The following is a 20,919-nucleotide window of genomic DNA, read 5'->3' as shown; positions in this document are numbered from 1 at the left end:
AGTTGACACATTCATTATATAATTTCAAGAAATCACATTTAAGAAGATTACTACTAATTTTATCAGGGAAGTCTGGAAGTGCTGGTAAATTGTCAAGCTCACAGCAATGGATACAAATTTCCTTACCTTAATCCCTAGGTTGCTTAGAGATTTTCACTTGAATAGGAGCTTTCTTGGCTCCAGGTCACTGATAGTGGTTCCCTGCAATGCAGGTTAGGACGTAGGAATTTAAGGGACTGAGGAGTTTGGGGTGGGAAGGGCCCATTGTTGATATAAACTTTCCAGGGCTGTTTTTCAGGCTAGGCCATCTTTCAATTACCTTCTTTCACCTGTGCATCCCTGAAAATTGGCTTACTTTTTCATAACTACCCAATTAGTTAACAAGAGCAACCTTACATGAAGCCTTAATATATTCTGGGAAATTGTTTAGGGAGACAATCTGAGGAATGCTTTGTGGGGGTCCCTCCACTCTACTCAGCTGTGCAGGATGGAAGCCACCATCTTACTGTATGATGGATCCTAAGGCAGCATTTTGGGAGAGTCAAAGTTTATATATCCTTTGTTGCTTCTGGCCAAGGTTTTTCTTTTTTCCTCACCCACTATAGAAAACAGTGTCTTCTCACAGCCTCTCCTCTTGTTCTTGAGGCAATCAATAAACTTTTCCATTTTTTTTTCCTGTAAGGCAAACAGATAAAATAAAGAAAAAGCCTCCTAATCCCTTATCCCTCCGTACTCTAACAGTGATGATAAGGTCCTATGTAATGTGGATCTTTGACTCCACAAAAAACTGGAAGAGAGTTAAGCTTCATTTAGGGGGAATAATGAAATTTAATAGCTTGCTTGGAATTCCCATCACAAGAGCTAAGAGGGCTTCCTTGGCAAAGGGAAAGATAGGGAGAGGCAGAGCAGTGTGAGGAACTGAAGATGTGTATAGGATCAGTGTTAACAGTAATGATTTCATCAGAATGCAGAATTGGATGACACTCTTCCTATTTTTTATCTATGTGGCTGTTAATTTATAGACTGATACTAGAGTGAAATAGTAGGGATTATATAAAGGACTTCTCAGTAAGTGATTAGGTTCTAAAAGTTTCTGTTATATTCCAGTACACTCCAGGGAGATTTTGTTGATTTAGTTTCCCTAAAATTATTGCTTTTTTATTCTAAAGCTGAGAGTTCAGAATAGAGACCGGCATATCCTAAAATCTGCCTTAGTCAAGGGCATTAAATAATGCCCATAACTGAGATGTAGAAAGTTCCAGACATCACTAGGTGCTAGAACATCTTACACTTGCTAAAATCTTGCCAAAGGCCTATAGAGCTGTTTTGAGTATGATCCGTGGAGGAACAGCAACAGCATCATCTGGAATTCTAGTAGATATGCAAAATCCTGGGGCTCACCCTCAGACCAACTGAAAGATCTCCAGGTGGTTCATAAACACATTAAAGTTTGGGAAGCATTGTTGAAGAAGATGTGTGTTACATCCCTTATTCCCACTGATTTCTGTTTATCAATCAGAAGCCTTGTTTTGGTCCAAACATTTGTGATTGATTTTAAATTATAGTTATTTTATTGTTGTTAAAAATAGTATTTTATTATTTTAAATATGATAGCATTACCTGAAGGGAAGACAGACTGGTAAAAACTATTGTGAGAAACTAAAATATTTGATTTGTTTTCTCACTTACTCCTTGTACAGATTTGGAATGAGATTTAGCAGATCTCTTATCTAACTGGTAGGCAACATAACAGTTCAGGGATCTATGAATATACCTTGTCAGAACCAATGGCTTTACTTTTCTTTCGGTCAATTACTCATGAAGATTAACTTAGGGAAGAATAGTGTTTCTCAAAGTATAGTCCTTGGGCCAGCAGCATCCACATCACCTGGGAACTTGCTGGAAGTGCAGATGCGTGGGCTCTATGGAATCAGAGGCTCTGGGGATAGGACTTACAAATCTGGATTTTAACAAGCCCTCCAGGTGATCTTGATGCATGTCCAAGTTGTAAATCCACTGGTCTTGATACATTATTATCTTCCGATATCAATAAGCTGACTATTTAGGGCTTTGTTTCTGTGTTGTCTATGGTAAGCTTTCCTAATGGGCAGATTTCATAACCAAATCAGCCTCTTTTCATGTCTTTATGTAGGAAATCTTGGTGTTCACGCTAGTTCACACTACTCTAGCAATGGTGGTAGAGCTTGATATAATCAGCACCTTTAACTAAATAAAGTAGACATTAATGACTGACTACAAAATCATGTTTGCTTTTCCCTGAAATTAGCTAAAAATCTGACACTATAGTATGCTCAGGTGACTCTTGGACATGTTACTCGTATTCATTCCTGCTCATATTAATATCTAACACTGATTAGCTCCATTGCCCAGAAATAGCTGATTTTTAAATCCAGCAATAAGACATTAAATCTTTTCCTCCTAAATGCAGTGTGGTATCCTAGATTGAAACCTGGAACAGAAAACAAAACAAAACAAAACCCAAAAACAGTAGTATAAAATGGATGAAATTGGAACAAAGTCCAAAGTTCATCTAATAGTAATATACCAATATTGATTCTTAGTTTTGAAAAATGCACTTTGACCATATACGATAATAACATTAGGGGAAACTGGGTGAGGATGTATAGGAACTCTGTCTTACTTTTGCAACTTTTCTGTAAATTTAAAATTAATCCAAAATTTAAAAATTGTTAAAAAAAAATCTCTTCCTGATCCTTCACTTAACAATACCCTTGATATATTACCAGGTAAAATAAATTAAAGAACTGCCTTACATCAACTCAGGCTGCCTATTTGTAGGTAGAACAACAGTTGTTTAATTTGTTTTGTTGGCCTGCTTGCAAACCTATTAATAATCACAAAACACATTTGCTAAATATATTGGACTGACAATTAAAGCAGAATTGATGCTTTCTTTACTCTCCATTCCTTGTGCTTTCATGTAGAGTTTCTTCTACTCAGGTACTTTGTTCCTGGTGATATGTTGCTTTAATAATAATCCTTAAATCATTTCATGGGTGACTGTTCCCATCCACCCCCGTCCTCCTCCAGAGCACTTAATGCAGTGCTGCAGGAAGTAGGTATTCACAGAGCTCAGATCTCTCTGACTAACTGACTGACTCAATGTGCTACCTGTAATTATGTTTTAAAATTTAATCAGGGCAGGTCTAGGAACTCCAGGGGATAAAGTCAAAATCAACTATTCAAGCTAGGTGTGCATAAATTGTCTAGAATGAATAGGCTTCATCAAAACTTGTCAAAATGCAGAGTTTGTCAGTGGAAGCCAGAATATCAAAAATTTAAATCATCCATGTGAAATACACTCAAGACTGAAGGTGAATAGTTCGTGGTGAAGTTAACATTTCTAGAATAAATTTTGGGCTGAACACAAAGTTACCAGTCTTCTTTCATGTTTTTAATTTTATTTCATTTTGTTTTTTATGATAATCAAGACTTATAAATATTACCTTCCTGTGGTTGTTCCCATGGCTTGAGAAATTTTGCAAAGAGCTGTAATAGAAGGGACCATGTATCTCTCTTATCTTCCTCTGTAGTATTACGTGAACTAAAGCCAAAGCTATGTAACGATATCCAGACTTGGGACTGAGTTTATGTAAAACAGAAAAATAAAAATAAAGAAGATGCCAAGAATTATGATCCAGCTAACATTAGAGATTCTCAAAGTATTTCTAATATATCATCTCCACCTTTCTAAAATTCCTATAAAACAGATACAAGGCAGAAATTATCATCATTTTCCAGTGGGAAAATCAAAATTCAAAGAGATTAAAAATAGTACCCAGATTAAACTGCCAATTGTAGTTTGTAATCATTACTTTTGAAACTAATCATGTGGCATATCTTTAGATCCATATTACTTAACTTATTAAATGAATACAACCCCATACATCTGTATATAACTCATTTTCTTTGCTAAGGAAGAAAGCTGAACTCTGTGCCATATGGATCCTTTAAAAGAGACAAATGCATGAAGTTTGGAGCAGTGAACGTAAAAGCAATATTTGTTTTTCATTTATTTCAATTTTTTATTGTAGAGACAGTACAGCTTTTTACAGTTTTGGCAAACTGAATTTAAGAAAAAGATTATATATTTGATATATCATTTCCTATTTCTATAATTAAACTAGAGAGATTTACCTCAGGGGTTTCCAATTATAAAAAGTGGGAAAGTTATCTTTATGATTTCCTGTGGGGAAGTAATAAATTGGAAATTATTTGGTGATTATTTGGAAATTATTGTGATTGACACAATCACAATATTGTTGGTCAGAAGCCAGTAAAATTGTTGAGTTTTCTTACAGGTTTCTTTCTCAGGAATAAAATAGTTTTCAAATACTTGAGAAAGATTTTACATTCAAATCATTCACAGGAAGTTTTAATATTTGAGCTGATAAAAAGAGGTTATCATTTGAATTACACTGACCTGCTAGAAAACTGTGCCTTCTAGCCTTCTACAAAATGAAGATGCAACTTAACACACTTTACATATCTGATAAAAGATACCATCTATTTTATATTATGTCTCAAATAGAACATGAACATTTCTGCATTTGTTGTGAAACCAACATTTAACATAAAGAGGTCATAAGGTTTGTTGTTAAAGATAAGGAGATACAGTGTATCATCTTTTCCAGGAACACTTTGTGTTATTATATTCCATATTAAAAAATAGGAGTCATGGTATTGCTCCACAGCCATCCTCATTAAAAATGGAAATATCACTAAATCTGGAATTGTGTTTAAAGAATATGGCACGTTTCATCCATATAAACTATTGAGTGAGATTGTTCTGGTACTCATTTATATATTGATTCATACTACAAATATTTTTGAGTACTCAAACCAGAAATGGACCTTGTAAGGAAACCAGAGATGCACAGCACAGTAAAGACTCCTCTCTGCCAAGAACTTAAAATCTAATGAAGAACCTAAATATATAAACATTAAATCTTAGATTTTAATCCAGGCTTTGAATGGCATAGGAAAAGAACAGTGCTGTAGGTGTCAGAAGATTGTCTTTAGTGGTAAATGCTGAGTAAATGCTGAGTAAGTAATGTCTTAAGTAAAGAGAAAGCCCTGTGTTTTGGAAGCTATGTATTATAATGGTTACGAACACAGGTTTTAGAGTCAGCCAGATATGGGTTCCACTCCCAGCTCCTCCCCAGTAGCTGTGTCATCTTGGGCAAGTCCCAAGTGTTTATTATTATAATCAGAAATTTTCCCAAAGAAAACAAGAACTAAGGTGGTCCTGCCTAACGTTTGAGCTGAGGGCAAGCCCTGCCTCATTTGTTGCTGATACTCAGAATGAGAGAAGAACAGTGATGCCTCAGTTGGAGACCTACTTAATAACAGTAAATGCATGTAATTTCATTTATGTATTTATTCATCAAATATTTCTTATGTGCATTCTCATTGATGGCTCATGTGCTATGTACCAGGGATACAAAGGTAAGTAAAAACACTTGGAGTCTTCTTTCAGACTACTGGAGAAGACAGACATCTGAAAAATGATTATATAAGGATATATCATTATTAAAATTGGTATCATAAAGGATTATACTGTGTCTTCAGAGTGTATAATAAGGAAACGCCTGCTTAGTTTAGGGAAGACTTTCCTATGAAAGTGATTTATAAGCTGAAATCAAATAGACTGAATAGGATGGGAGGAGGAGGATAGGTTTTGGCAGGTGGAATAGCATAGGTGAAGACTCCGTTTGGTATGCCTGAGGCCCTGAGAAACCAATGTGGATGGAATGTAGAGAGAGTGGAGGCAGATTCATGAGTCTGTAAACTGGGCTTTAGGGGTTGGATTGAGATCTTTATCCTAGGTATATTAATGGTGTACCATTAAAAGTGTTTAAATAGGGGCATGACATGGTCAGATCTGTGTCTGGAAGAGCACTCTAGCCATAGTGTGGGGAAGACCAAGAGTACTATTAGAGAGGTGTCTCTGTGATTGATTGTGTAACCAAGTGATTGCAGGGACTGAACACAGTAAAGTTTAAACATAAAAAGATTCTACTTTTGTTACTGACCACAATCTTCAAATGTGCTGATAACATTTCCCTTCAAATTCCTTAATATCTTCAGCAGATTATCATAGCTTCCAGATTACTTTCTGTTATTAAAAGTACAGTCTGACCTAGTCCAATCTTACATGTCCAACTTAAACCTTTCCCTCACCCTTCCCTCAGTGTCCTTCCAGTCCAATCATGTGTCAGGGAATGAGGGACATCCTTGGAAGCGGAGTTGGCAAATAGTCTGTGTTTTCACTCTTGTCTATTATAGGTTTTGCTTTGTTTCCTGGCCTGTGGAGCTGAGTGGAGGACTGGGGGGACAAGTCACAAATGTATCCTATTTAATGTGAGCTGCTGTTCATATACTTGATTTGGTAGGCATCCACATGCTGTCTTTATCTGATGAGCCATTCTTCAGGAAGCCATACAAGGGCCTCTGCACTGATCCCTGATGGGGGCAGGCCACCTCTTCTGATGCCTTCCTTAGCAACGTGTTCCTTAGCCTCTTGGTGTTGGGATCCCATCACTTGGTGCACAGCCCCCTTGGGCATGTACCAGCAATTAACTTCAGGCTTGACTTTCTTCTTCAGTGTCTTCTGGAAAACCCAAGCATTTTGCTCCAATCCAAGTGGCATTTCAACTAGTGCCACTTCTTTTTGTTCTCTAGTACTTGTTTTTCTCCTGTTTGGGTTAGTGCCAAGATTAGTTAACTCCACTGCCTGCATAGATGTCCAAACCAACAATGAGACACTGTTATCTCCTACTTATGGGTATATCTAATCCTTACAAGTAATTTTATTGGGTTCCTTAACTTGGCTTCAGGGGAGAAGAAGAGCCACATTACTTGTCCCTAGCAACCCCCATATATTTCTCTCGTCTATGTGTAACACATAATATGTAGATAATGCAGTGGGAAGGAGGAAAGGATGGGAGACTGATGCTTGGAGGAGCAATGCCAGTTCTGTTGCCTCTCATTAACCCACTGATTCTCTTTAAATGGTGGGGGTTCCTTGATGTCTATTGTATTCAGCTTTGGAGCATTGGTGGCAATTCTGAGAACACGAGAAGAGAACAGTTTACCATCCTGAATTATTAAATGTGGGAGAAGAGAGTCAATGATGATTTCACATTTCTAACCAAGAAAATGGAAGGTTGGTGAGATAGGGAAAAGTCTAGAGGATTAAATTGTTAGGACAGAAGGAGAGCTAGAGGTATAACTGTAGGAGTTATTGGTGTATAGATAATAATTGAGGGCATCAATAGGTGTATAACTACCTAGGGAGTGCATAGAATAAGAAGAACAGTAGGTCTAATATTGATCTTTAAGGAATTCCAACAATTAAAGGCTGAATAGAGGAGAAAAAGCTGGCCAAAGAGACTGAGAAAGAATGGTAGAAGGTAAATAAAGAGAGTGCTGAAAGGTCAGGCAAGCTGAGGACTAATATGTCCATCGGATTTAACAACCTGGAGACCATGTGGCCATCTTAGTGACAGTCAGTTCAGACAAGTGGAAATGGAAGTTAGATCAAAGTGAGTTTAAAAAGAAATGTGTAGTGAGAAAAAGAAGGCAGAGAGTAGACATATTCTTTATGTTTGTCTGTGGAGGGGAGACAGAGACAGGGTGATAGCAAAAGGAGGAAGTGGGGTTGAGGGAGTATCTTTATGGAACTGAGTATGTTTGAAAGCTGTTAGGAAGGATCCAGTATGGGGGGCTAGGAGGAGCAGGAATTGAATATGTAAGAGAGAAGGCAGATAGGGTGGAATTTGGAGCACAGCAGGATAAACTGGACTTAGGGAAAAAGGAAAGCAGGAAAGGGTTGGTACAATTTTATGTAGATGTATAGATTTCAGTTTGTGGAAATTGAGGGAGTTTCTGACCCTTTTGTATAGTAGAGGTGAAGTTTTAGGGAGAGATTTTAGGTACACTAAAAACAAAGAATATTTATTATTACTGCTTTATGATCATCTTAAAAGCCTTCAGATTCCAAATTCAATTTGACCTATGACATTTTCCAAGGTAACATGTCTCCTTCCCTATGTATTGTTTCAAATTTGCTGAAATAGGCCAGGTGCAGTGGCTCACACCTGCAATCCCAACACTTTGGGAGGCTGAGGCAGGAAGATCACTTGAGGCTGAGAGTTGCAAGACCAGCCTGAGCAATATAGCGAGACCCTGTGTCTACCAAAAAAAAAAAAAAAACACTTTAGCTGGGCGTGATGGTTTACACCTGTAGTCCTAGCTACTCAGGAAGTTGAGGCAGGAGGATTGCTTTAATTTGAGGCTGCAGTGAACTGTGATCACACCACTGCACTCCAGCCTGGGCAACAGAGAAAGACCCTGCTTTAAAAACAAATGAAGAATTTAAAACGTTTTGAAAGCTAAAACAGAAGTTTTTTTGGTAGCCATTATTAGTTTACTCATTAATACACTTCCCAAGAAAAGCTAACCCTATGAGATTAGGAAAGAGGGCAAAGTATATCAGTGATCTCAGTAGTTTAAATTTAAAGTCATGGTTCTAAGATCACTGTATCTTTGACCATAGACTTTAGCTCCAGGCTTATTTTCATGATTACCATAAAATACAGTGTCCTTAGTCAACATGTAATAAGCAAAAACTACAGAATAAGCTTGGATTTCTAAGCATTTTTCCATAGAAATAAAGTTAGAAACTCCTGAATAACTTTAACATATCTCGTTATAAAACATTTACTGAGTGACCAGCATGCCTAGAAAACCAGGACAGTGAGTATTGCATGGCCCCAATTTCAAATGGACTTACAGATCTAGAGGTGAAAGGATAAATTATTTAAATTTTCTTTAACAGAAGTCAGTTTCTTAGCACAGCAGTTTCCTTTTATCTGTGATTGTGCTTTCTACACTTTCATTTACCTGAAGTCAACCATAGTCCAAAAATGGGTGAATACAGCATAAGATATTTTGAGAGAGAGGGAGAGAGACCACATTCATATAACTTTTATTATAGTATGTTGTTATAATTGTTCTATTTTATTATTAGTTATTGTTATTAATCTCTTACTGTGCCTAATTTATAAATTAAACTTTACCATAGGCGTGTATGAATTTAAAAAACCAGTATATATAGGGTTTGGTACTATCTGCCATTTCAGGCAGTCACTGGGGGTCTTGGAACGTATCCCGAAGATAAGGGGGCGCTATTATAAATGAGATGGGATTCTCTGACATGTATCTAATTAGTAAACCTTTTAGTTCTGACCCCAAGAAATAAGACTGACTGAAAATATAAATACTAATGCATGAAGTAAGTGGACTCACTAATTAGTTCTAATTCCCCAAGCTAGGTGGGGCAACATTGTTTTTCACAAAGTTCAAGACTCGGTTTTTTTGTGGTGGGGCTGGGGTGGGGAAAATGGAGTCTTGCTCTGTTTCCCAGGCTGGAGTACAGTGGCACGATCCTAGCTCAGTGCAGCCTTGACCTCGTAAGCTCAAGCAATCTTCCCACCTCAGTGGAGTAGCCAGGACTACAGATGTGCCCTACCACGGCCTGCTAATTTTTTCCCCCATAGAGACAGGGTTCCGCCATGTTGGCCAGGCTCAAGTGATCTCCCAAGCTCAAGTGATCTGCTCACCTCAGTGTCCCAGTATGCCGGGATTACAGGCATAAGCCATTGCTCCCAGCCAAGACTATTTTTTTTTTTAATGTAACTACTTTAATTAGTATAATTTTATTTCAGAGTTAGATTGTGTTGTCAATGCTGACATTTTGGGGGATATATAGTATAGTTTATGAGTCAAGCTTCTAAACCAAAAATTTTACTTTGAGCCCTATTCCCACCTTACTAACTGGCAGGTGACCTTGGGCAAGCCAACCTATTAGAACCCTGGGTCCATGTCCAGAAAGTGAAGACATCATAACCTGTCCTACCTACCTCACAAGCTTCTTGTACAGATCAACTAGATCAATATATGTAAGATTTTTTTGAGAACTGTAAAGTACTATAAAATGACAATTACAGATAAGTTAGTGAACCGTCAAAATAATATTCATGCCTATAACCAAAAGCTTTTAAATAAAACAGCTTAATAAAAAGTGGTCAGGTAAGCAAACAAAGATTATATTATACACACTATATTCCTTACCTACTCTGCTGAGTCTAATCTTTGGAAAGATAATTCATTTTAAGGGGAAAAATCTGTTAAGATATTTATTAGTATTTACACAAACAAGCTGCAACTACTATTCAAAAATAGGAGATATCTTCATCCAATAGGAGTACATTCTTTAACAGAACTGTATTTTAATAAGAATTCCATGTAGATAGAATATAGATCAACACAAGAAAGCAAGGAAAGAATATTTTATATTTCATAGAACATTCAGGTGATTCAGTTGAGTTAGCCCTCCAACAAAATACTTCTTTTTCCTATTAACTACAAACATTGCAGTCAGTCAGTATATGCCAGCAATCATATACTTGTTGTGAACCACACTTGACTGCAAAGGGAACAGAGTTGATGTAGTCTTTGTTTCAGGGGAGAAGAATGGACGGAATTACTGTCTGCTTTTCAGAATTTCAGCTAACCATTCCATTGCCTCATCAAGGCTAGTGCCTTTGGTTGCTGATGTTTTGAATATTTACCATTTTCTGTCCTTCAAGACAGGTAGCCCAAGTAAATTTGCCATCTCTGAGGGAGTCATGGCCTGTTCCATGTCCTATTTATTTGCAAACACCACTAAAATGGCTTTTCCCAGCCCTTCTTCTTCCAACATGGCAACTAACTCTTATTTGGAAATGCCAATTCGGTCTTGGTCACAACTGTCTACCACATAAATGACTGCATCTGTGTTTGAATAGTAACATCTCCAGTATGGTCTGATACTTGTCTGTCCTCCTAAATCCCAGACTTGGAATTTCAAGTTTTTGTATATCACCATCTCTACATTAAATCCAATGGTAGGTATAGCAGTAAAGACTTCTCCAACTTGTAATCTGTACAAAATTGTGGTTTTTTACTGCTCCAGCTAATCCCAAAATTAAAATCCTCATTTCCTGAATTCCAAACAGACTGGAAAATATGCTTGAGAAAAAGCCACCCATGATGAACCTCTGTCTGCCCTCGCTGATCCTCAGTGATCCAAGACTCTTTTAACTGCTGCTTTCCTCCTAAACTAAAAGGCAGTTCTCATCCTCTCTCACTACTTCAAATTAGGTAACCTCTTTTGAATCATATTTAATTATTTCCCTTTACTAAGCTCTTGCACAAAAAGGTATATTGAAATGTTTCTGGGTAGATTTGTATTCTGTTTATCCTATTTCCTTCATTAATTTATTGATTCCTTAAGGTCATTCTCTATTGCAGTGGTTTTGAATTGTTTATGTCCTGAAAGTTACTTCACTAAAGAACTTGGATCCTGCTATGGTGGCAACAAATAAAACTCCTGCTTACATGCATTCTGTTATTATACTTCTTATTTACTGGATTATTGTAATTACTAAAAAAAATTGTGGTAATATGGTAGGGAGTCCATTTTATTGCAATAATAATGACAGCTAGCATTTATTTTGCTCTTTTTAAGGTCAAGCAATGTTCTGTATGCTTTACATCTATGACTCATTTAATCCTCTCACTAATCTAATGGGTTGGCTACTATTATGGGCTCATTTTCATAGATTAAGTATCAGAGGCATAGAGAGGTAAAATACCTTGAGGAGTCACGCAGCCAGAGCCATGATCGACACCCACGTCATCTGGCTCTTGAGCCCATATTCTTAGGGGCTATGCTATGAAATGATTTGCTATATAAAACCAAGTATTTAATTAGTAATAAAACTTACAACATTTTGGAGTATAAATTTTACCACTACAGATCTGAAATGAAGATAGATAAAAATTTGCAGAAACAATATGGACAAATAAGGGAGGCAGAAAATGGTACATTATGCTTGCAAGTGAACATGGGGATTAATGAGAGTGAGTATTTGGAAATTGTAATGAAACCATGTGTCCCTCCCCACTGATGATCTGCATACCCCTGGTAGTGAACTACTGCTTTAGTAAACATTCTTCCTTACTACACCTGCTATGTATGATTCCAGGCAAGGCAGGCCCTTGGGGAATGTTGGTATCTGCTATAACTTGGTTTTTTTTACTCCTCCAAACCTCTGGTTGAAATTTGATTCTCAGTGTTGGAAGTAGGGCTTATTGGGAGACATTTGGGTCATGGGGGTAAATCCCTTATGAATGGCTTGGTGCTATCTTCATGGTAATGAATGAGTCCTCACTCTCTTAGTTTCTGGGAGAGCCGATTTGTGAATGTGGCCTCTCCTTCTTCTCTCTTCTTGCTTTTTCTCTTACCATGTGATCTCTGCACAGCTGGGTCCCCTTTGCCCTCTCTGAGTAGAAATAGCCTGAAACCCTCCCCGGAAACAGACACCATCGCCATGCTTCTTGTACAACCTGCAGAACTATGAGGCAAATAAACTTCTTTTTTTTTTTTTTTTTTTTTGAGATGGAGTCTCACTCTGTTGCCCAGGCTGGAGTGCAGTGGCACAATCTTTGCTCACTGCAACCTCTGCCTCCTGGGTTCAAGCAATTTTCCAGCCTCAGCCTACCGAGTAGCTGGGATTACAGGTGTGTGCCACTATGCCCGGCTATAAACTTCTTTGTAAAATAAATTACCTAGGCCAGGCGCAGTGGCTCACCCCTGTAATCCCAGCACTTTGGGAGGCTGAGGTGTGCAGATCACTTGAGGTCAGGAGTTTGAGACCAGCCTGGCCAACTTGGTGAAATCCTGTCTCTACTAAAAATACAAAAATTAGCTGAGGGTGGTGGTGGGCACTTGTAATTCCAGCTACTCAGGAGGCCGAAGCAGGAAGATCGTGTGAGCCAAGATCCTGCCACTGCACTCCAGCCTGGGTGACAGCCAGACTCTGTCTCAAAAATAAATAAAATAAAATAAAATACTCAGCCTCAGATATTCCTTTATAGCAACACAAATGGACTAAGACAGTGCCTGATTGGAAACTTCATAGTTCTTTCACTCACTTAACACCCATTTTTTCAGAACCCATCCCTAAATGCTCACAGACTTTTAAGGGAGACAAACATATCAACAAATAATTACAACACAGTAAAATAAAAAATAGAGGCATGTGCAAGATATACAGTGGATATACTGAGATGAAGAATAATGTGGTGGGGGAAGGAGTGTTAGGGAGAGAAGGGTACCCTAGAACTTTCCCTAAAGAGGAAGTATTTGGATTAAGTTCTCCAGGAAGACAAGGAATAGGGAGGGACATTCCGAACAGAGAGAGCAGCATGTGCAAAGATTCGTAGATGTGAAACAGGATAATGTGTTCAAGGAAATGCAAATCCCTTCGTATTATGGGGATGTAGGTGCAGGGAAGGACGAGAATTGATGACAAGGGTTGAGCAGGCAGAGACTAGAAAAATATGAAGGAATTTGGAGCTTTACTGGAGGGAATAGTGAACCAATAAATAGTTGGAAGCAGGAATGACACAGTGAATTTAGTGTTCAAGCAAATTGAACTCCAACTTCTTGCAATTGATTATCACACATAAGGAATGTATTAAAAAGTAATTAAACATATGAGATTTTTGTATCTCTGAAGTGGCCATTTGCAGTGGGCATATGTTTTTTATGCCTACCCAGCATCCATTCTTTTTTTTTCCTTTCTTTTTTTTTGTAATAGCACCTGATTTTCCTCTGGGGACTTACCTACCTCCAATGAAATAATGGCACTATGAAATAAATTGTCTTACCCTTCTTGGCTGAGGGTTCAGCAAGAGAGCTAAGCAAAAGTCCTCCAACTCCTTCAGAAATCTAAATTTTGTGAGGGGTGACTCAAGGATAGGACAAGATTAGATTTGATCCTTCTAGTATCAGCACCTCGAGAGGATGGTGCTGCACTTTCAGGTACCCAGGTTACCAAAGTTATTGCCTCTGATTCCCTGAATTTCCCCATAATCTTCCAGTAAATTTCATGTGTGCTTGAGGTAACAAATTCTGCTCAAATCAGGTGCAGTTTGCTTCTAAGCTAAGAACCTTAATTTGTGTATCCCCTGGGGAGGATGATCAGCTTACTTTTATCTGCTGAAAATTTGTCCTGAGGTTGTTGTACTCCTATCAGCCTAGACACAGCAGGCAGCCTGTCTCTCTCTGAGTCTTGGTGCTGAACCAGTGTGCTGGCAAGGAATGGGCTCACATTTGCTTTGCTCTCAGAACCTGTAGACCTTCTTTATGCTCCTTCTCTTCTCCCCTCAGCTACCAACCTGGAACAGGAGGAACCTCTACTTGTGAAAGTCCTTTTCACTTTATATTTCTGATCATGACATTTTTTTTTTAATGTTTAGTGTAGAAACATCTCCTTCACAAAAGCACTTATGTTATCCTAAGACTTTGGAAGAATAATGAAAAAGACCCGCAGGCCTCTTCTGCTTCCCATCCTGCCCCAAAGCTACTCAGAGACCATAAACACATAATTATCTATGTGCTTGAATGTTGGAGAGTGGGAGGTGCAGGTTGAAGATGGAACAAAAATGAAGACACAAGGGAAGAAAATAAAGCGAGTTAACAATTCACAATACCTCGGTAGCTTAGTAATAAAAATAATGGTGCCTTTCAATGTATCTTTATTGTCATTCTTTATAATTGTTTTATTTGTTTTTATATTTTGTTTTATATTTTACTCACAGATGGAGAGTATAAATTTACTACTCAATGTATTGGGTTGCTTTCCTGGGTCACTGTAATATCAGCAACGATGATGGTTGTATGTGAAGATGAACAATCTTCATGCATTTTCCAAATCATCTGAAAGAGCTCTCAGAAGCCACACTTCCCATCAGAATGTTTGAGACACAGCCTGTCCATCTTCAACACTGGCTTTTCAGTCACTGGCTAGGTGTTATTTAGTTATCTTTTTCATGCATACCTTCGATTTCTGGCATGCAAAGCTTTCTGTATGCTTTTATGTAATGTGAATCCAGATGGTGGATTGTATGTGGGTGCAATAAATGACTGAATGTTTTAACATGTTTCTTGGCTGGAATTTATAATGGTAGAGTTTCTTTCCTAAGCCTCCATGTCTGCCACATTCTTCAATGATATTCACCAGGTTACATAGATGTTCTGATAGAACCAGGGATCAAGAAAGCTAAAATGGTTCTTCCTCTAATCTTGATCACACTCTCTTTCCCCCTCCTCACCTAATTTATTTCTCTGCCACAGAAACTTGGAACTTTGTAGTTCAGAGAAGACTGAGGCAAAGAAGAAGAATAATGGCACTGAAAGGAAGGGAAAGCCAGTAAAGGAAGTAGGAGAGAGAACTGAAAATTTGAAACAGAAGGTGGAATCAATTCCCTTAAAATACTTTTAAATATTCAAAAGCAAAGGATTAGAGTTAGTCAACAATGACAACAAAATATTAAAAAAGGGGCACTTATGCCTGCTGTCCTTATACATCTGCACCCCCGTTTCCCTATCCATTTTTCCTTCTCGAGACATTCTGGTACATGATGTTTCAGTTGTGTGTTACAGGCCACTTCACAAAAGCTACAATGGTCTTTAATATTATTTTAATACGCATCTTACAGCTATTGCTCCTTATTGCAGTATTTGGATTCCTCTAATTAAACAGAGAACTGCTTCAAGCTGCTTTGTCATGCAGGGGACTCCTTGAGAGGATAACCAAAGATGGGAATCAAGATTTGGACACACCTCTTACTACTATCCTCATGATGGAGGTAGCTTATATTCTGGACCCCATAGAACTACTTTCTATTTTTGTTCATGTTTGTAGTTTACTTTCTGTGATTTCTTTCTGGAGAAGAAGTCTCACTCTGTCACCCAGGTTGGAGTGGAGTGGTTCGATGACGGCTCACTGAAGCCTTGGTCTCCTGGGCTCAGGCAATCCTTCTGCCTCAGCCTCTTCTGTCTCATTGTGGCATATGCCACCATGCGTGGCTAAATTTTTTTTTCTTTAAAAGACTGGTTTTCCCAGTGTTACTCAGGCTGGTCTCAGACTCCTGGGTTCAAGCTGATCCTCTCATCTTGGCCTCCCAATGTGCTGGGATTACAGGTGCGAGCCACCCACTCCTGGCCTGTGATATCTTTTTACCAGTATATCCATGGTAGTATTTGAAAACTTGTGTTTGGCTTTGGCTGTTTTCTTTGGGTATGAATGTAGCTGGTAGTAATATAAATGGTAGTTTGCTTAACTGATGGCAAATAAAACCAATTTCATTCCTTTTATTATAGGTTTGCCTTCTAAGTGGAAGCTACCTTGAGATGAATTTAGCATTATTTATGCTAGCAAATGCTTGTGTCATTCTGATGTTTCTTTATTCCCTCTCTCTTTTTTTGATTTCCTGATAAAATAATAAATCCCTTTCTTCTTTCATTCAGTTGGCTTAGAAAGAGAGCATGAAAGATGACTTCATCCATTTTTTTCATTGGAGATTTGCTTTATTAATGACCCGGACTTTGATGGCCACATTTCTGCATTTGCTACCATTCCTTGATGCTATAGTGGATTTCTCTCATAATCTCTTATCCTTTTAACTTCACTTCCCAGAGGCAAACGGCTTGCTTTGTACCTGACTGCATTATGAAACATCTGTTTGTCTGTCCCACCCCTCCTCAGGCTGCACCACCCAGGACACTATGAAAATGAAGTTGCCACTGACTGGAGGTCAGCAGTCCTGCATTGGATCCAGATGAATGTACAGCAGCATGGAACCCCCAAGGCTATGCTCTAGAGGGTCATCTCTGAACCTCCTTGAAGTAAGTGTTCAGCCAGGTTATTTATTCCTTTAGTGTTGGTTTTTGAAATGCTACTTTATTGGGTCTTGAAAAATTTGATGCTTGGCATAGAGGCACGAGGTTTCTAAATGTAGGACTTCACTGAATGAGGGTGATCACTACCAGGCTGTCCCTTCTTTTCTGTTTATAAGAGCCTCTTTCTCTTTTGTTATTTATTTATTTATTGAGATAGAGTCTCACCCTGTTGCCCAGGCTGGAGTGCAATGGTGCAATCTTAGATCACTGCAACTTCCGCCTCCTGGGTTCAAACGATTCTCTTGCCTCAGCCTTCCCAGTAGCTGGGACTACAGGTGCCCACTATCACACCCAGTTAATTTTTGTATTTTTAGTGGAGATGGGTTTTCACCATGTTGGCCAGGCTGATCTCAAGCTCCCGACCTTGTGATCCACCTGCCTCGGCCTCCAAAAGTGCTGGGATTACAGTTGTGAGCCACCCCACCTGGCCTTGTTATTTTTTACTCTGTGCCTTCAGAGAAATACTTCCTAGGAATTATCTTATTTTATTTTGCAACAGGCTGCCAAAAATGAAAAAGAGACTTGACAGGAAATGGAGGTAAAATTCAAGGATTAATTAAATTCATACATTTTGTCTTAGAGTCTATATGGCTCATAGGCAATCTGCATAATTTGTCTGATTCTCACAGATTATCCCAAATATTATTTATTATTCATTTAACAAAGATTTATTAAATTAAGCACTTTGAAAATAAAGAGGGAGAGATTTCAACTAGAAGGTGAGCTCCATTGAGCACAGGATTTTTGTTTATTTTGTTCACTCCTCTATTCCTAGTACTCAAAACACTGCCTGGCACATAGGTGGTACTCAGTAAATATTTGCTGATGAATAAATGTATGAATACTAGTTTGATTTTAAAATATTCATTTTAGAATAAGAGGTGTGTTATGTACACTGGATGTAGGATTGTGAATATAATAAAGCCTATCAATTAGAAAAGGGCCCTAGGAAGACTTGACATACAAGGGTCAGAGGAGATACTCTCCTTTGTGTTCAGAGTAGGCAGCTATTTTATGGTTCAGATTGTTTTGCCTCAAAGGAAAAATGTGGTTAAATTTATCTTTTTCATTTTTACTTCTATTTAGAAGGAAAAAAGAGTCTTATCTATTAAAACAATGAATTAGCTCTATTTATTAGTCTTTCTGAGTTTATTTGATGCCTGTGTCTAAGGAACCTAAGGCATTGACCAGGTAGTCTTATTAAACCTCACAGCTCAGCATGGAAGTTGTGAGCAGAGCCAGCTCTTGGGGTATGCAGTGTGTACTTCTGCCTAGAGTTCCTATGGCAGTGCCAAGCCAACTCTCACTAGAATTTCTGTTTTTGAATTTTGTATTTGCTGTTCCTCTATTTCTGTATGCTTCTTAGAGCTATCAGTAAAGAGATGGAGAATTAAAGATGGAGACCTGCAATGCTGCTGAAGGACTTGGCTGGCACCCTCCCTCACCCACCTTCTTTCCTGTCTACCTAGCTCTGAACATCTTTTTCCTCCTTTGCTCCTCCATGCCAAAGTCAAAGTGGGCACCAAATGCAGACTTGGCCAGGTGCACTCCCCAGGTGGGGAGGACGCCATCACCTCTCTTTTGTTGTCTCAGGAGTCACAACTTCAGAGTGACCTTTTGGAAGTTAGGCTGTGTCTAAGGTAGTAAGAACAGAAGTTCTATCTGAGGCTTTAGCCATTATACTTTGCTATAAATAGCATGTAACATAGCCTGATACTTTTATGTTGCAGTTGAAGTGTTATGGGATTTTATAAGAACTTAAATCCAGCACATAAGTCTCTCTCAGATCAGCCAGGCTTTGTGTTTTTTTCTTTTGTAACTCATTCTGAGTTGTTCTGAGACAAACACTGCTAAACTAGCTGGGTAGAAACGACACTGTGGTATAGCGGGAAGACCCCAAGAAGGCAAATCAGGGCTCATTCTAGATTGGACTTGGTTGCCAACTAGCTTTTTATCTGCTGTGAATCAAAATTCTGGGCCTCACTTTCTTGGTTTATAAACTAAGAGAATTTCATGAAATGAACTATAGCACTACTTTCAGCTCTAATCTATTTAGGCTCAAGACCTGTTGCCCCTTCTTTCTATCAGTTTGAATAATGGAGTATAAAGAGTTAAAAAGAATCCTAACATTGGCTAAGTAAATGTTAGTTAAATCTGGGTTAAATTGAATATAGCCAACCCACTCAGTTAATATAGGAGGGAACTACATAAGCACAGAAAAATCCAGTTACTTGCTTAGGTCACACAACTAATTCATGGCAGAAACCTGATGTTTAACCAAAATCGTGAGTTTTCTTCTCAGAGAAACTCCCCTCATTACCTTTTGGTGGTCATTGTGGGTGTGGAAGAAGCAGCAGTTTTCACAAAAATGTTAAATTCTTATTTCTGCTAAGTTGGTTAGCATTGCCTGTTATGACAATCCCTGAATATCTTGTGCCAAAATGCTGCTGGCTGTTGTGCAGAGACATGTGTTGGTTGCTTTAGAATTATGCACAGACCAGAAACTCCTAGAGAAAAAAGTCCACCCCCTTTTAAATCACTCTCTTTAATTCTTTTTTCTGACTTAACTTTTAAAATCATGCAGGTTGTTCAAATAGTAGAGGAAGTCAGAAAAATCTGTTCAGGCAGGCAAGAACCAGGAGTTCTAGTCCAGACCCTGGGGGTTGGAGAACCTGGATGGATGTGTGGCATAAACTCACATGAAAATGGTAGCTCTCTTCTCCATGCACTATTTCCCTGCTTAGAAATGAGTGTTGTCTAAGTATGAACAAATCTTTTTCTCAGAGGCTGGGCTCTTTCTGACTTCCCTATTTCTTTGAAGTGTCGCTTCTTCAAGTTACCCTTCAAACCTTAGTCATCTCTGACTCCTCCCGTTTCTCTGACATACTGAAACAGTTGCTAAACTTCATGGATTTCTTCTTCACAATATGTCCTGCACTGGTTTTACTTCATTCCTGTTAGTTTTCACATATGTCACTTAAAGTCATATCTTGTGAGTAGTTAAGAATGTGAGTTTGAAGTTAGATAGAGCTGGGTTTGAGTCCTAGCTCTGCCACTTACTATCTGGTGCCACTGCTTAATCTCTTTGCTATTTAGTTACTTTATCTTTAAAATGGAAATAATAATTATGTTGATCTTAAAGAATTGTGAGAAGTAAATGAAAGAACATGTGTAAAATACTCAGTACAGTGCCTAACATATAGTAAGTGTTTAACGCATAATAGTAATTATGTTGTTCACTCTCCTTGTTCATACTTCTTCCTCCTAGCAGATTAATCCCCCTAAAGCCTGGCTCTGACATTGTCTCTTTCTTACCCTGAAAGAGAAGCACCGTCACAGGGTTGTTGAAAGTTGGCCTCTGCAGCTGGACTGCCTGGGTTAGCATTTACTAGCTGTGTGATCTTAAGCATCTTGTTAACTTCTCTTTGTCCCAGTTTTCTTATCTGTAACACAAGGATAATAGTATCTACTTCAAAGGGCTACTATGAAATTCATATTATTAATAGTTAATATTTTAAAATGTTTATAATAGAAAAATGTTTTAAAATTTAAAACAAATTTAAATCGTTTGGAATCAATATTTATCAATGTTAGTGTTTGATAAATAAAAGCTTACATTGATTTCTTAAATATCTGCTATTTCGTGAATATGCTTAGTATTCGTCTGTATTCATTTACTTGGTCTTGTTGTTTCTCCCATGTAGAATACAGGGTGGATTACTGGAAAGGAAAGAGTACTTCTAGCCATGGGAGAGTAGTAGGTTGTACTTATATGCCAACTTTGATTTCTTAATAGTAACTACCTGGAGATCTCTGTTGCAAAAAATTCTGAGGCTTTGCATGTTTTCAGTGGGAAAGATTGACTAGTTGTGCTTCCCATGGGTCCTGAAGGAGAAGTGGAGACCTATCCTTACATTTTACCACACTAAAGAAGAATTTACAATGTTTTCATAATAAAGATAATTCATTTTTCAGAGTATAGATAAATTTTTTTTCTTTTCTTTTCTTTTTTTTTTTTT

General features: G+C 38.1%; 1 protein-coding gene and 1 pseudogene across 2 annotated transcripts in view; one reads left to right on the top strand and one right to left on the bottom strand.

Annotated features, from left to right (window-relative positions):
• Positions 1–20,919, top strand: part of LOC108283463 (uricase) — a 109,530-nt gene that overhangs the window by 2,755 nt on the left and 85,856 nt on the right. Inside the window, exon 2 of the mRNA XM_037728280.1 lies at positions 16,707–16,846. Coding sequence (XP_037584208.1) covers positions 16,784–16,846 — 63 coding nt within the window. The 5' untranslated portion in view covers positions 16,707–16,783. The remainder of the gene's footprint in view (positions 1–16,706; positions 16,847–20,919) is intronic.
• LOC108283465 lies at positions 9,738–11,554 on the bottom strand (annotated as a pseudogene). The gene has a single exon (XR_001816843.2). The product of XR_001816843.2 is annotated as an ADP-ribosylation factor-like protein 1 (transcript).

The sequence above is a fragment of the Cebus imitator genome, unplaced genomic scaffold, assembly GCF_001604975.1.
Source record: "Cebus imitator isolate Cc_AM_T3 unplaced genomic scaffold, Cebus_imitator-1.0 Scaffold261, whole genome shotgun sequence".
NCBI lineage: Eukaryota > Metazoa > Chordata > Mammalia > Primates > Cebidae > Cebus > Cebus imitator.
Note: the sequence above shows the minus strand (reverse complement) of the source record. Positions and strands in the feature narration are given on the sequence as shown.